General features: G+C 42.0%; 1 protein-coding gene across 6 annotated transcripts in view; it reads right to left on the minus strand.

The window, feature by feature from the left end:
* The window catches only part of LOC106570966 (nuclear receptor subfamily 6 group A member 1-A), a 188,202-nt gene that overhangs the window by 54,244 nt on the left and 115,906 nt on the right, over positions 1–18,052 (minus strand). For 3 of the 6 annotated variants that reach the window (XM_014143591.3, XM_014143586.3, XM_014143614.3), the window contains one exon: positions 417–440. The exons of the other annotated variants lie outside the window; for them this stretch is intronic. In XM_014143591.3, the coding sequence (XP_013999066.2) occupies positions 417–440 (24 nt within the window). The remainder of the gene's footprint in view (positions 1–416; positions 441–18,052) is intronic. 6 annotated transcript variants of the gene reach the window in all.

Below are 18,052 nucleotides of genomic sequence, written 5' to 3' on the forward strand. Positions count from 1 at the left end.
GAATACATGGCGGTAATTCCACACACACACTGTGGCTAAATAACTCTATTGGACAGGAAAGGAAGTAGTAGGCCTACTTCACATTAGCCATCAAAATGTACCCTTTAATATGAGAGATCCTTATTTCCTCTGTGCGTGTGAGAGAGAGTGTGAATGTTTGTGTGTGTGTGTGTGTGTGTCCACTCAATCTGTCAAAGTGAGGAGACGAATGGCTAAAGTGGGGGACTTTGTGTGGGTGTGACTGCATGTGTGTGTGTTTCTCTGTGTGTGTGTGTGCGTGTCATCCTGCATTTAGATCCTACAAGAGACAAAGTACCACACAACTCTTATAAACATCAACACTCCAAAGTTCAATTACACATTAATATCAATTCATATAAAATTCTTGCATTCTTTTGAGCAAATGTTTGTCTTACCTAAGTGATGTTCATTGATTACATCTGTGAGAAAGACAGAGACACACACAGAGTGAGAGGAGAGAGAGAGCGAGAGAAAGCAGGTCAAAGCACAGATCACACAACTCCAAAGCTAAACAGTACGCAATAAGATTACTGTAGATCTCCTATCGTAAATCCATTTTGGATTTAGCAGTGCATCACTATTGTCATCATCATGTTTCACGGCTATTGAGGTCAAACTCAGTAGTAGTTCAGAGTCGACAGGCAAGGATCAACTCTTCATCAAGTCAGCGATAAGGTTGTTCATCAATTTGCTTGCTACAAACGGAGTTTAACATAGACTTATGAAAAATGAATTATGCAAATGTTTCCATAATGCCCTAATGCCTCCCCAGGAATCAGCGGCTGTCGAGTACTGATCAAATGAGCTTGTTTTGCAGTATGCAAAGGGATTTAGAGAGAGAACAGGCAAATAGGGGAGTAGGCTACACAGTACAGCTAACAGAAATATAGTAATTCTACATTCATCTACATTTCTGATCCTCAAAGCGCATCTGAAAATAGACTCTCCAATTAACTTTTAGTGATTCTGTACATTATGATAGACTGAGTTTCTAATTCAGAGTTGTTGAATGGCCTGAGGGGATATGCCCATTTTATAAAAAGCATTGTACCTCATTGGTAAGCAGTTACCCAGTGTGCCAACCCATGTCTGACAGGAGGATACCACTGCATATGTTCCGTGACCCCATGTGCCAACCTGGTTGGGTAACAGGAGGTTGAATGAGCCACGGGAGCCAGGGGAGACACGGGAGCCAGGGGAGCCAGGGGAGCCACGGGAGCCAGGGGAGCCACGGGAGCCAGGGGAGACACGGGAGCCAGGGGAGACACGGGAGCCAGGGGAGCCAGGGGAGCCAGGGGAGACACGGGAGCCAGGGGAGCCAGGGGAGACACGGGAGCCAGGGGAGACAGGGGAGACACGGGAGCCAGGGGAGCCAGGGGAGCCAGGGGAGACAGGGGAGACACGGGAGCCAGGGGAGCCAGGGGAGCCAGGGGAGACACGGGAGACACGGTAGCCAGGGAAGACACGGTAGCCAGGGGAGCCAGGGGAGACACGGGAGACACGGGAGCCAGGGGAGACACGGGAGACACGGGAGCCAGGGGAGACACGGGAGCCAGGGGAGACACGGGAGCCAGGGGAGACACGGTAGCCAGGGGAGCCAGGGGAGACACGGGAGACACGGTAGCCAGGGGAGCCAGGGGAGACACGGGAGACACGGTAGCCAGGGGAGCCAGGGGAGACACGGGAGACACGGGAGCCAGGGGAGACACGGGAGACACGGGAGCCAGGGGAGACACGGGAGCCAGGGGAGACACGGGAGCCAGGGGAGACACGGGAGCCAGGGGAGACACGGTAGCCAGGGGAGCCAGGGGAGACACGGGAGACACGGTAGCCAGGGGAGCCAGGGGAGACACGGGAGACACGGTAGCCAGGGGAGCCAGGGGAGACACGGGAGCCAGATGGCATTGAGGTCTTCATGGATTTGAGTCAAGCTGCCCCTTCCAGGGAATAGCCATTGATATTCAGATCCTCTCTGTTCATTTAGTCTCTACAGTTGATACAACATATCTCTACCATATATGGCACAATGACTCGGATTATAGTTGTCCCTGCACATTGTTTTCAATCCCATTAAATCGACACTATCTAGTTACGTTTCAGATCCATCTTAAATTAAATGCAAGATCGTATGCTTTTTAAAATTAAATGTATAAGGGGTCTTAGTATGAGAGATGTAATCAGTGACCATTGGTGGCATTCATTTTATAACCTCTCACTTATGATAAACACAATACATCCACTCACACTGATAAAAACAACAACCTAGTCGACTTATGGTTATTGTGACTCAGTAACTAACTACAGTTAGAATTACAGTAGAATATTTACTAAAATGGTAACATTTTGAAAATGAATGAAAAAAATTGCAAGATGGGCATTTCAAAGCAATCCCTGTGTAATATATAACAAATAAACATAATACTGATTTGTCCTTTCCCCACTTAAGGTATTTTGCCGAAAGGTAGTTTGCTCACCGTTTCTGAGCCTTTATCAAGCTTGCTTTAAAAAAATATGTTTCTTACTTTAATATGATAATCTTCATGGCGTGATGCCGATCTCCACACAGAGAATAATTATTTATGTATTTATTGAAATTAAAATTTCATGGTTCACTGCTTTACACAGATAGAGCATGAGTGTCTTACAGTGTTTTGGGGACTAAAGGGGGTTGAGACAATTATTCAAATATTTAACCTTAGCGGTCATAGATTATGCAAATGACGTCCCAAAAGGATTCTTTCCGCAGCTGAAAAATCTGTGCAGTTGCTCGGAGCCATGTAAAAAATCGTCAGGACCGAGCCGGAGAAAAAAATACACGCCATTTGCTTTGGCACTTCTAAGGAGGAGGAGTAGTCGAATAACCGGCAGCTATTTTCCTCTCAGATTGAGTGGAGAAGACAGAGAGACTTGGACATGACAGAGGGAGGAAGACATCACCTATTGTGTCTATGGACTCCTCACCTCTACACAAGTCCACAGAATTCCCTCCATTGCAGACTCCACTTGTGTATAAATAGACAAACACACACACTGACCACCAGTACAGTACTGAATGTACAGTAGTCTTGGCCTGCACGCACGCACGCACTGATTACCCCCCACACGCTATCAAACTGACATCCACAAAGATTTGTTCATATACAGTTGAAGTCGTAAGTTTACATACACTTAGGTTGGCATCATTAAAATTCGTTTTTCAACCACTCCACAAATTTCTTGATAACAAACTACAGTTTTGGAAAGTCGGTTAGGACATCTACTTTGTGCATGACAAGTCATTTTTCTAACAATTGTTTACAGACAGATTATTTCACTTATAATTCACGGTATCACAATTACAGTGGGTCAGAAGTTTACATACACTAAGTTGACTGTGCCTTTAAACAGCTTGGAAAATTCCAGAAAATTATGTCATGGCTTTAGAAGGTGCTGATAGGCTAATTAACATCATGAGTCAGAGGTGTACCTGTGGATGTATTTCAAGGCCTACTTTCAAACTCAGTGCCTCTTTGCTTGACATCATGGGAAAATCAAACGAAATCAGCCAAGACTGGTTCATCTTTGGGAGCAATTTCCAAATGCCTGAACGTACAATGTTCATCTGTACAAACAATAGTACGCAAGTATAAACACCATGGGACCACGCAGCCGTCATACCGCTCAGGAAGGAGACACGTTCTGTCTCCGAGAGATGAACGTACTTTGGTGCGAAGTGCAAATCAATCCCAGAACAACAGCAAAGGACCTTGAAGATGCTGGATGAAACAGGTACAAAAGTATCTATATCCACAGTAAAACGAGTCCTATATCGACATAACCTGAAAGGCCGCTCAGCAAGGAAAAAGCCACTGCTCCAAAACCCCCATAAAAAAAGACAGACTAGGGTTTGCAACTGCACATGGGGACAAAGATCGTACTTTTGGAGAAATGTCCTCTGGTCTGATGAAACAAAAATAGAACTGTTTGGCCATAATGACCATCGTTATGTTTGGAGGAAAAAGGGTGAGGCTTGCAAGCCGAGGAACCACATTCCAACCGTGAAGCAAAGGGTGGCAGCATCATGTTGTGGGGGTGCTTTGCTGCATTAGGGGCTGGTGCACTTCACAAAATAGATGGCATCATGAGGAGGTAGGAAAATTATGTGGATATATTGAAGCAACATCTCAAGACATCAGTCAGGAAGTTAAAGCTTGGACACAAAAGGGTCTTCCAAATGGACAATGACCCCAAGCATACTTCCAAATTTGTGGCAAAATGGCAACAAAGTCAAGGTATTGAAGTGGCCATCACAAGGCCCTGACCTCAATCCCATAGAAAAGTTGTGGGCAGAACTGAAAAAGCGTGTGCGAGCAAGGAGGCCTACAAATCTGACTCAGTTAAACCAGCTCTGTCAGGAGGAATGGGCCAAAATTCACCCAACTTAATGTGGGAAGCTATTGGAAGGCTACCCGAAAAGTTTGACCCAAGTTAAACAATTTAAAGGCAATGCTACCAAATACTAATTGTGAGTGTATGTAAACTTCTGACCCACTTGGGATGTGATGAAAGAAATAAAAGCTGAAATAAATCATTCTCTCTTCTATTATTCTGACATTCTGACCTAAAACTTATAGCCAGAACCTCCATCAGAAGCAAGCCATCAGAAGCTAACCAGCTACTAGCTATTTAGTCATTGTCAGCCACTACCTTCTGCACAGACACCAGCCGTTTTGTAGCCTGGATAATACTTGCCAGCCTGCCAGTATCGGACTGTTTCTCCACTACAACGCCGGATTCCTGCCGTAAGCCCTGGACCATTAGTCCTGATCATCACAGCTAGCTAGCTGCCACCAAGTGACCCTGCCCCGAAGCTGGCACTGAGCCAGGCCCACCTCCCGGCCTACTCAGTGATCACTTGGCTACACAGCTGATGCCTCCCGGACTCTACCCCAACACGGCTAGAATCCACTACTCCACTGGATCCATGCCGTAAGCTCTGGAGCATCGGATCATCGCTGCTAGCTAGCTGCTACCGAGTGGCTATAGTGTCTAATGCCCCTGCCCCGAAGCTAGCACTAGTTAGCCACGAGCCAGGCGCATCTCCCGGCTAGCAAACAAAATTACTACAACTTTAATACCTCTTTCGCCATCTGGCCTGGACCCTTTGTCGACACGGCACCCCGCTGTACCACCACGACTGGTCTGCCGATGGAACTCCATCCGCTGTGCCCTCAACCGGCCTTTGCCGGACGTCGGAGCAGACGCTTCTACTGACCCCGGCCTGCTAACTTTAAACGCTGTGTCTCCCGCGTGCTAGCGTAGTAACGACTACCCTGCGGCTTCCCTGTTCCATCTATTGCTGTTCACTGGACCTTATGATCACTTGGCTACATAGCTGATGCCTGCTGGACTGTTCATTAATCACGGTACTCAATTTTTTGTTTACCTGTTGGCCCCAGCCTCGAACTCAGGCCCTGTGTGTAGTTAACCGACCCTCTCTACCCATTCATCACCATTTTACCCGTTGTTGTTATCTTAGCTGATTAGCTGTTGTTGTCGTCTTACCCGTTGTTGTCTTAGCTAGCTCTCCCAATCAACACCTGTGATTGCTTTATGCCTCGCTTTATGTCTCTCTCAAATGTCAATATGCCTTGTATACTGTTGTTTAGGATAGTTATCATTGTTTTAGTTTACTGCAGAGTCCCTAGTCCCACTCAACATGCCTCAGATACCTCCTTTGTCCCACCTCCCACACATGCCTTGACCTCACCCAGCATAACTAGCGCATCCAGAGATGCAACCTCTCTTATCATCACTCAGTGCATGGGTTTACCTCAAATGTACCCGCACCCCACCATACCGCTGTCTGTACATTTTGCCCTGAATCTATTCTACCAAGCCCAGAAATCTGCTCCTTTTATTCTCTGTCACCAACACACTAGACAACCAGTTTTGATAGCCTTTAGCCGAACCCTCATCCTACTCCTCCTCTGTTCCTCTGGTGATGTGGAGGTTAACCCAGGCCCTGCGTGTCCCCAGGCACTCTCATTTGTTGACTTCTGTAACCGAAAAAGCCTTGGTTTCATGTATGTTAACATCAGAAGCCAAAAGTTTGTTTTACTCAATGCTTTAGCACACTCCGCCAACGTTGATGTCCTTGCCATGTCTGAATCCTGGCTTAGGAAGACCACCAAAAATTCGGAGAGTTCCATACCCAACTACAACATTTTCCATCAAGATAGAACTGCCAAAGGGGGAGGAGTTGCAATCTACTCCAGAGATAGCCAGCAAAGTTCTGTCATACTTTCCAGGTCTATGCCCAAACAGTTCGAGCTTCTAATTTTAAAAATGAATCTCTCCAGAAATAAGTCTCTCACTGTTGCAGCCTGTTATAGACCCCCCTCAGCTCCCAGCAGTGCCCTGAACACAATATGTGAATCGATTGCCACCCATCTATCTTCAGAGTTCGTTCTGTTAGGTGACCTAAACTGGGATATGCTTAACCTGTTATGGCTAGGGGGCAGTATTTTCATGGCCGGATAAAAAACGTACCCAATTTAAACTGGTTACTACTCTTGCCCAGAAACAAGAATACGCATATAATTAGTAGATTTGGATAGAAAACATTCTAAAGTTTCTAAAACTGTTTGAATGGTGTCTGTGAGTATAACAGAACTCATATGGCAGGCCAAAACCTGAGAAGATTCCATACAGGAAGTGCCCTGTCTGACAATTTGTTCTCCTTCATTGGCATCTCTATCAAAAATACAGCATCTCTGCTGTAACGTGACATTTTCTAAGGCTTCCATTGGCTCTCAGAAGGCGCCAGAAAGTGGAATGACGTCTCTCCAGTCTCTGGGCGAAAAACAGCAGGAGTTTTTGTGAGTGGTCCGGCTGAGAACAGTGACACTGGAGATGCGCGTTCATGTGAATTCTCCATGTTTTTCTTTCTCTCTTTGAACGAATGTTGTATTCGTTATTTTATGAGAAAAACCGCATAACAATTGATTTTAAACAGCGTTTGACATGCTTTGAAGTACGGTAATGGAATATTTTGAATTTTTTTGTCACGAAATGCGCTCGCGCGTCACCCTTCGGATGGTTACCTGAACGCATGAACAAAACGGAGCTATTTCAATATAACTATGGATTATTTCGAACCAAAACAACATTTGTTGTTGAAGTAGAAGTCCTGGGAGTGCATTCTGACGAAGAACAGCTAAGGTAATCCAATTTTTCTTATAGTGAGGGCCAAACTTGGTGGGTGTCAAAATAGCTAGCCTGTGATGGCCGGGCTATCTACTCAGAATATTGCAAAATGTGCTTTCACCGAAAAGCTATTTTAAAATCGGACATAGCGAGTGCATAGAGGAGTTCTGTATCTATAATTCTTAAAATAATTGTTATGTTTTTTGTGAACGTTTATCGTTAGTAATTTAGTAAATTCACCGGAAGTTTGCGGGGGGTATGCTAGTTCTGAACGTCACATGCTAATGTAAAAAGCTGGTTTTTGATATAAATATGAACTTGATTGAACAAAACATGCATGTATTGTATAACATAATGTCCTAGGTGTGTCATCTGATGAAGATCATCAAAGGTTAGTGCTGCATTTAGCTGTGGTTTTGTTTTTTGTGACATTATAAGCAAGCTTGAAAAATTGGTGTCTGATTATTTCTGGCTGGGTACTCTGCTGACATAATCTAATGTTTTGCTTTCGTTGTAAAGCCTTTTTGAAATCGGACAGTGTGGTTAGATTAACGAGAGTCTTGTCTTTAAAATGGTGTAAAATAGTCATATGTTTGAGAAATTGAAGTAATAGCATTTCTAAGGTATTTCAATAACGCGCCACAGGATTCCACTGGCTGTTACGTAGGTGGGACGATTTCGTCCCACCTTCCCTAGAGAGGTTAACGAGAGTCTTGTCTTTAAAATGGTGTAAAATAGTCATACGCAAGCATCCCACCTTGCCCAGGGAGGTTAAACCAGAAGATAATCAGTCAGATACTATAATATAATATATAATGTTATAATATAGGAAAGTTATATTAGGAAAATTATAACTTTGTAATCTGAATATTTTCCTTGGTGCCCCGATCTCCTAGTTAATTACAGTTAAACGACTAATCAGTTTAATCGCGTAATAATAATTACAGGGAGTTATTTGATAAACATGTCTTCAGTTTAATGGTGCCCCAAAGACACGACACCCCATTCCAAAAAAATTGAACTAAGAACAGATATAGCCCTTGGTTCACTCCAGACCTGACTGCCCTCGACCAGCACAAAAACATCCTGTGGTGGACTGCACTAGCATCAAATAGTCCCCGCGATATGCAACTTTTCAGGGAAGTCAGGAACCAATACACACAGTCAGTCAGGAAAGCAAAGACTGGCTTTTTCAAACAGAAATTTGCATCCTGTAGCTCTAACTCCAAAAAGTTCTGGGAGAATAAGAGCACCTCCTCCCAGCTGCCCACTGCACTGAGGCTAGGAAACACTGTCACCAGCGATAAATCCACGATAATCGAGAATGTCAATAAGCATTTCTCTACAGCTGGCCATGCTTTCTTCCTGGATACCCCAACCCCGGCCACAAGCTCCGCACCCCCCACAGCTACTTGCCCAAGCCTCCCCAGCTTCTCCTTCAACCAAATCCAGATAGCAAATGTTCTGAAAGAGCTGCAAAACATGCACCCGTACAAATCAGCTGGGCTAGACAATCTGGACCCTCTCTAAAATTATCCACCGCCATTGTTGCAACCCCTATTACCAGTCTGTTCAACCTCTCTTTCGTATCGTCCAAGATCCCTAAAGATTGGAAAGCTGCTGCGGTCATCCCCCTCTTCAAAGGGGGTGACACTCTAGACACAAACTGTTATAGACCTATATCCATCCTGCCCTGCCTTTCTAAAGTCATCGAAAGCCAAGTTAATAAACAGATCACTGACCAGGCAAACAGGCAAGGGAATAAACAAAATATTGCTAGAACCTATTTCTTGAATTCTAAATATCAGACATTTGAAAGCTCTAGTTTTAACCTTCATAATACCTCTGATGGCAGTAACTTTACAAGCACTAATTATGGTCAATTTAGCCTGAGAATAGTATCTAGTTATGGTAAGGGGTGAAATAAGTATAGCTAGTTATAATTGTAACGGTTTGGCAGATTATAAAAAAGAAGATCAGTCTTTACATGGCTAAAAGAAAAGGAATATAACATATACTGTTTACAGGAAACTTACTCTATATCCTTAGATGAAGTTGAGTGGAAAAAGGAATGGGGTGGTGAAATAATTTTCTGTCATGGACAAAGGAATTCAAAAGGGTGTGATGATATTAATTAGCAAAAATTTCGATCTGAAGGTGCAAATAATCAGGAATGATTCGCAAGGAAGGTGGATCCTTTTGAATATGAAAGTGGACGAAAAAGAGATTTGGCTCATTAATCTATATGTTCCAAATCAGCATGATCCACACTTCTTCGAAAATATTTATACCAATTTATTGAAGTTACAGGCAACAAATGATCTAATCATTATGGTAGGAGACTATAACACAGTGTTAAGTACCTCAATGGACCGTAAAGGTAATCACTCTACAAACTATCATCACCGTGCCCTTAAGGAAATCACAAATATTATGGACACATTAGAAATAGTGGATATTTGGAGACTAAAAAACCCCGACCTAGTGAGAAATACATGGAGGAGACTTAATCAAGCTAGTCGTCTTGACTAATTTCTTGTCTCTTTCATCAAAGGTCAAAAAAGTTTTAATAGGAGATAGAATGCGATCGGATCATCATCTAATTGGCATTCACATAACTCTTATAGATTTTCCACGTGGACGGGGATATTGGAAATTTAATCAAAGTTTACTGGAGCACAACTTATTTTTAACTAAGACAAAATAATTTATAACTGAATTTTTCCAGTATAATATAGGTTCAGCAAATCCCCTTATTGTTTAGTATACCTTTAAATGTACCTTCATGGGTCATTCAATTCAATATTCATTAAAAAAAGCAGTTTCTGGCTAAAGAAACATGACTAACAAGGGAAATCCATAAACTAATAGTACAGGTATATAGCAATAAAAATGATACTACAGAGATACAAAATAAGTTAGAGGAAAAACAAAAAGAACTTGAGGAGCTTATTCAAGAACAATCTAATGTAATCTATTACAAAAATAAAGCAAACTGGATGGAATATGGAGAAAAATGCACAAAAATCTTCCTGAATCTCCAATACAGGAATGCTAACAAAAATAATTTGCAGAAACTCGTTACTGAAGACGGAGTCATCTATGATTCTCCGAATGAGATTTTACAAGAGGAAGCTAATTATTTTAATCAGATGTTCTCTTTTCCATCTCATCCTCTCAAACTGAATGAAGATTACGGTAAGGAATTCTTTACAAATAATATAAAAAATGGAAAATTAACTAATGTACAGAAAGATCAGTGTGAAGGCCAAATTACAGAGGAAGAACTTTTTGAGGCTATTAAATCCTTTCAGTCTGGAATACCGGTAGAGGTATATCAAGTATTTTTTGATACACTAAAAGCTCCATTGTTACATTGTTTTAACTACTACTTTAACTACTATAGAAATGGTAGTCTGTCAGGTACTCAGCAGGAAGGTCTGATTTCTCTATTATTAAAACAAGACCCAGATGGCAAATATAAAGACCCGGTCTATCTAAAAAAAACTGGAGGCCCCTTACACTTCAATGTTGTGATGCAAGCACTCAGAATTAAAAGGGTTTTACCAGGTATGGTTCATCCTGATCAGACAGGTTTTTTACATGGACGATACATTGGAGATAATATACGACAACTACTAGAAATAATAGAACATCATGAAACATATAAGAAGCCAGAAATGGTATTTATAGCAGATTTTGAAAAGGCATTTGATAAAGTAAGACTGGATTTTATTTTAGTTTTGAATTGTCAAGAGGAGTTAAACAAGGGTGTCCGCTGTCACCATATCTATTTGTTATGGTCATCGAAATGCTAGTTATTAAAATCAGATCCAATAACAACATTAGAGGATTAGAAATCCAAGGCTTAAAAACAAAGGTGTCCATGTATGCCGATGACTCAAGTTTTATGTTAAGTCCGCAAGCTAGATCCCTGCAATGTCTCATTAAAGATCTAGATAACTTTTCTGTACTCTCTGGACTAAAACCTAATTATGATAAGTGTACAATATTACGTATTGGATCCTTAAAAAATACAACTTTTACATTACCTTGCAGCTTACCAATAAAATGGGATGATGGTGAAGTAGACATGCTCGGTATTCATATCACAAAATATATAAATAAGCTCTCCAAAATGAATTTCAATAGAAAACTTGTAAAAATAGACAAGATCCTGCAACCATGAAGAGGTAAATACCTGTCTATTTATGGAAAAATTGCCCTGATTAACTCCTTAGTCATATCTCAGTTTACCCACTTACTTATGGCGCTGCCTACTCCTGATGATTCATTTTTCAAATCATATGAGCAAAAAATATTTAGCTTTATCTGGGACGGTAAAACAGACAAAATAAAACGAGCCTATCTATAATGAATATGAATTGGGTGGGTTGAGATTATTAAATATAAAAGCATTAAACCTCTCTCTAAAAGCTTCCCTCATTCAAAAGTTTTATTTGAACCCTAAATGGTTCTCAAGAAAAGCTCATCCATTGTTTAAAAATTGCCTTTTTGCCTTTGTGCAGATTGCCATGTCTCATTTTCGATTAATTGAAAATGATACTTTTTTCAAAGTATCTGTCTTTTTCAAACAAGCATTGCAGAGCTGGCTACTATTTCAATTTCATCCCCCTGAAAAGATAGAACATATATTACAACAAATATTATGGCTGAACTCAAATGTGCTGGTTGATAAAATACCTGTATTTATGGGAAAGATGTTTGAAAAGGGTATTTCGTTCTTAAATGATATTGTAAATTGTAATGGTAGAGTTATGTCCTTCATGGAGTTATCAGAATTGTACAGGAAGGTCTGCTCAATCCAAGAGTACAACCAATTGGTTAGAGCATTGCCCAAAAAATGGAGGAGGCGGGTGGCAGCGAGAGAAGGTAGGGAACTGGTCTGTCTGCCCAATATAAAGGATCAAAACTGGCGGAGGAATAAAAATAGCATAAATAGGAAAGTATACCAGTTTCATTTGAGGACCAGGATGTTGACAACTGTGCCATACAGATTGCAAAATAGTTGGGAAGAGATTTTTGATGTACCAATTCCATGGTACAGGGTGTATGAGTTGATATATAAAACAATGCAAGATTCAAGACTTCGTGCTTTTCAGCTAAAATGATTATATAGAATTCTTGCCACCAACAAAATGTTGAATATTTGGGGCATAAAATCATCGAAGCTCTGCAGATTTTGTTGTGAGGATACAGAATCAATAGACCATGTATTTTGGTATTGCACTCAGGTAGCCTGTTTCTGGTCTCAGGTTCAGGAATGGCTGAAAATGCATAGCATTGATCTAAAATTGACCCTAGAAATAGTACTGTTAGGATATCTGGAGAGACTGGGTCAGTCAATTACTAATACTCTTAGTAAAAGTATTTATCTTCAACATGCAATCTGTAGATTCTATTCTATTCAATTCGATAGATTCAAATTGTACGTTAAACATAGTTGAAAGATATGTGTTGCGTAGAAACACTTAGTGGGTGGCCAGCAGAGATAGATGGGTTGGGCTAAGGGAAGCTGAGGGTTGGTATGTGGAATTGGAGACAAGTGGGAGTGGAATTGCTGTGTGAGAGAGAAAATGATGGTCAAAAGATAAAGGAGAAAAAAAAGTCTAAATAAAACATAATAAAAGTACATTTGAATGACACTAAGTGGCAGTGTTTTTACAACTAATGCCGGTTTGCCTGAGGCTGATGCCGTACAGGTGTTTTTACACAAGCATATACACACACTCTCATTCAAATAAACACATACATACATGTAATAGTGCCAGACATGCACACAAACATAAAGTAGGCATTGCTGTTGTCCTTGATGTCCTTTGTTTGAAATGTATTATTTTATTTTATATTTTTTGCATTGTTGTTTGCTGTTTTCTTCTGTCTTTACCTTTTTTCTCTTTAGTTCATTCTCTTGGTTGTTGGTGCATTGGGGGGGTTCTTGGGGGTGGGGAATGGAATAAAAAGAAGGGAGGGGGGAGGGGTCTCGAATGGTTGAGGGACAGCTATTGGGGAACTGTGGGGGGGGTCTTGGAGGGTTCGGGCTTCACAAGATTGTGATCATGAAAAAGGAAACTGACATATTTTATATCACTATCATGCACACGCACTCTCACACATAAGGATGGCTCTGTTGCGGAAAGACTGATACATGTTTGATCGTGTCTTGGTGCTGTATTGTTTGTCCTTCATGCTCTAATACTTTAATGTTACCCCTTCCTTGTGTTTTTTTGTAATAAATAATTATAAAAATCAAAAAACAAACAAAAAAACTGATCACTGACCATTTCCAATCCCACCATACCTTCTCCGCTGTGCAATCCGGTTTCCGAGCTGGTCACGGGTGCACCTCAGCTACGCTCAAGGTACTAAACGATATCATAACCTCCATCGATAAAAGACAGTACTGTGCAGCCAACTTCATCGACCTGGCCAAGGCTTTCGACTTTCTTATCGGCAGACTCAACAGCCTTGGTTTCTCAAATGGCTGCCTCACCTGGTTCAGCAACTACCTCTCAGAGAGTTCAGCGTGGCAAATCGGAGGTCCTGTTGTCCGGACCTCTGGCAGTCTCTATGGGGGTACCACAGGGTTCAATTCTCGGGCAGACTCTCTTCTCTGTATATATCAACGATGTCGCTCTTGCAGCGGGTGACTGCCTGATACACCTCTACGCAGACGACACCATTCTGTATACATCTGGCCCTTCTTTTGACAGTGTGTTAACTAACCTCCAAACGAGCTTCAATGCCATACAACACTCCTTCTGTGGCCTCCAACCGCTCTTAAACGCTAGTAAAACCAAATTCATGCTTTTCAACCATTCGCTGCCTGCACCCGTCCGCCCGACTTGCATCACTACTCTGGACAATTCTGACTTACAAATACCTAGGTGTCTGGCTAGAGTGTAAACTCTCCTTCCAGACTCACATTAAACATCTCCAATCCAAAATTAAATCTAGAATCGGCTTCCCATTCGCAACAAAGCCTCCTTCACTCACGCCGCCAAACATACCCTCGTAAAATTGACTATCCTGCCGATCCTCAACTTCGGCGATGTCATTTACAAAATAGCTTACAATACTCTACTCAGCAAGCTGGATGCAGTCTATCACAGTGCCATCCGTTTTGTCACCAAAGCACCTTATACCGACCACCACTGCGACCTGTATGCTCTAGTCGGCTGGCCCTCACTACATATTCGTCGCCAGACCCACTGGCTCCAGGTCATCTATAAGACTATGCTAGGTAAAGCTCCGCCTTATCTCAGCTCACTGGTCACGATAACAACACCCACCCGTAGCACGTGCTCCAGCAGGTATATCTCACTGGTCATCCCCAAAGCCAACACCTCCTTCGGCCGCCTTTCCTTCCAGTTCTCTGCTGCCAATGACTGGAACGTATTGCAAAAATCTCTGAAGCTGGAGCTTATATTTTCCTCACTAACTTTAAACATCAGCTATCTGAGCAGCTAACCAATCGCTGCAGCTGTACACAGCCCATCTGTAAATAGCCCAGCCAATCTACCTACCTCTTCCCCATATTGTTTTTATTTACTTTTCTGCTCTTTTGCACACCAGTATTTCTACTTGCACATCATCATCTGCTCATCTATCACTCCAGTGTTAATTTGCAAAATTGTAATTACTCCGCTACTCTGGCCTATTTATTGCCTTACCTCCTCACGCCATTTGCACACACTGTATATAAACTTTCTTTTTTTTCTATTGTGTTATTGACTGTACGCTTGTTTATTACATGTGTAACTCTGTGTTGCTGTTTGTGTCGCACTGCTTTGCTTTATATTGGCCAGGTCGAAGTTGTATATGAGAACTTGTTCTAAACTAGCCTACCTGGTTAAATAAAAGGTGTAAAAAAAAAAAAAAAAAGGGAATTTTTACTAGGATTAAATGTCAGGAGTTTAAATGTATTTGGCTAAGGTGTATGTAAACTTCCAACTTCAACTGTATGTTCCTGCTTTTTTACTATAGGACAACAAGAAAACCTGGTCTCCTCCACTGTCCTTGAAGCATAACAGCCTCTCCACTGATAAGAGCTGTCATAGAGCTTCTGATGCTCAGGCCCTGTTAAGCTCATCAACATGCCTGTCTATGGCGGGGGCACTGTTTGACTGGATTACTTAGCATCTAAGTCTTACATGATTCAGGTTGCTTGTGTTGATGAGCAACGAGAGGGTGTTCCATCTCATTCCGATTAGTATTCAAGTATGTAGCACGTAGTATGCAGTGCTCTGTTGGGAACGCACACTGGGTGAACTGAAGTATCAGAGGGAAAAGGAGGCCAGGGAGTGCCTGTCAGAATGTGCGTCTGTGTAGTCAAGGTATGTCAAAGCCCGCATCCACAAAGTCTCTCAGAGTACGAGTGCTGATCTAGAATCAGGTTCTCCTTTTAAATCATAATGAATAAGATTATATGGAAAGATTGGAACCGGATCCTAGTTCAGCACTTCTACTCGAGACACTTTGTGGACACTGGCCCAGATCTCTGTGGATCTCATGGGTTCAGCATAACTACCAGAGGCCTGGGCCTGGTTGCATAAAACACTTTAAAATAGACATTTTCTCTGCTCTATTTCACTATATATGACCATTAACATGTAATTAACATATGCGTCATAAAAAAATTGAATTTAAACACTACACACATATACGAGCATTTCTGAAAAGAAACGGTAAAAACAGGCCAGCTACATTTCCTGGTTGTAAGCAAACCACAATCATCCAGAATTCATAGCGATTTCAGAACGTGGAGGACCGCCTCGTGGAGGTGTATCCAATTGATGTGAGAAATATCAAAATGTCTGTGTTTGTAGCCAGCACTTTCAGCCAGAGAATTCAGTCTGAAATGGAACTGAATTCTCAACTGATGGGGTTGCCATATTGTTGAAAGGTGATTTTCCCCTTCACGTCAAAGAGGAAGGCATCCGATCAGCCAACATTAGCACAGTAGAAAATGTAGACTCATTGGATGAAAGCTTTCAGCCTGGAATAAGCTCAAGCTCCACATCATTTGACTTTTAAACAAGCCAGGCCAGCCAAAGGTATTTATGAAAGCACAACACCCTCTTGAGAAAACAAAATCACCAATAAACTAAACTGTCTACAAGACAAGTGCTCCTTAATCTTTCCCCACCCTTGCAGTCAATTTTCTGGCATGGGCGAGAGGGGCTGATAGAATACTCTTCTAGCCTATTCCCTCTATGGTTGGCAGTGCTTGTCTACTCAACAGCACAACTGTAGATGCCCATACACAACAAGCCCCTCAAACTTTTCACATCTTTGCTAACAGCCCATTTCAATAACCCATTATTGACTGAGTGTAACAAAACACATACCAGTCTGTGGTGATGAAGATCGCCAAAGCCTACTAAACTAGATGCCATTACCCAACACAAGAAGAGGTTGTCCAGCTGAAGAACATTCTGGAACCTGCCTGGAACATTCAACCAACACCACATCCATATTCAGTTCGACTGATGTTGTAGTATAATATTGAATGCCTAGTATGCTCACAACTGCACTGTGGTATAGATATTGCAAGCTGTTGTACATGTGTACACTACCGTTCAAAGGTTTGGGGTCACTTAGTAATGTCCACATTTTTTGCCCATTAAAATAACATCAAATTGAACAGAAATACAGTGTAGACATTGTTAATGTTGTAAATGACTATTGTAGCTGGAAATGGCAGATTTTTAATGGAATATCTACATAGGCGTACAGAGGCCCATTATCAGCAACCATCACTCCTGTGTTCCAATGGCACATTGTATTAGCTAATCCAAATTTATAATTTTAAAAGGCTAATTGATCATTAGAAAACCCTTTTGCAATTATGTTTGCACAGCTGAAAACTGTTGTCTGATTAAAGAAGCAATAAAAATGGCCTTCTTTAGACTAGTTGAGTATCTGGAGCATCAGCATTTGTGGGTTCGATTACAGGCTCAAAATGGCCAGAAACAAAGAACTTTCTTCTGAAACTCGTCAGTCTATTCTTGTTCTGAGAAATGAAGGCTAGTCCATGCGAGAAATTGCCAAGAAACTCAATATCTCGTACAACGCTGTGTACTACTCCCTTCACAGAACAGCGCAAACTGGCTCTAACCAGAATAGAAAGAGGAGTAGGAGGCCCTGGCACAACTGAGCAAGAGGACAAGTACATTAGAGTGTCTAGTTTGAGAAACAGACGCCTCACAAGTCCTCAACTGGCAGCTTCATTAAATAGTACCCGCAAAACACCAGTGTCAACATCAACAGTGAAGAGGCGACTCTGGGATGCTGGCCTTCTAGGCAGAATTGCAAAGAAAAAGCCATATCTCAGACTGGCCAATAAAAAGAAAAGATTAAGATGGGCAAAAGAACACAGACACTGGACAGAGGAAGATTGAAAAAAAGTGTTATGGATAGACTAATCTAAGTTTGAGGTGTTCAGATCACGAAGAACATTCATGAGACACAGAAAAAATGAAAGCATGCTGGAGGAGTGCTTGACCCCATCTGTCAAGCATGGTGGAGGCAATGTGATGGTCTGGGGGTGCTTTGGTGGTGGTAAAGTGGGAGATTTGTACACCGCCATCCTCTGTGAACGGCGCTTAATTGGAGCCAATTTCCTCCTACAACAGAACAATGACCCAAAACACAGCTCCAAACTATGCAATAACTATTTAGGGAAGAAGCAGTCAGCTGGTATACTGTCTATAATGGAGTGGCCAGCACAGTCACCGGATCTCAACCCTATTGAGCTGTTGTGGGAGCAGGTTGACCGTATGGTACGTAGAGTGCCCATCAAACCAATCCAACTCGTAGG

Source organism: Salmo salar, chromosome 01 (assembly GCF_965601325.2).
Source record: "Salmo salar chromosome 01, fSalSal1, whole genome shotgun sequence".
NCBI classification, from domain to species: domain Eukaryota; kingdom Metazoa; phylum Chordata; class Actinopteri; order Salmoniformes; family Salmonidae; genus Salmo; species Salmo salar.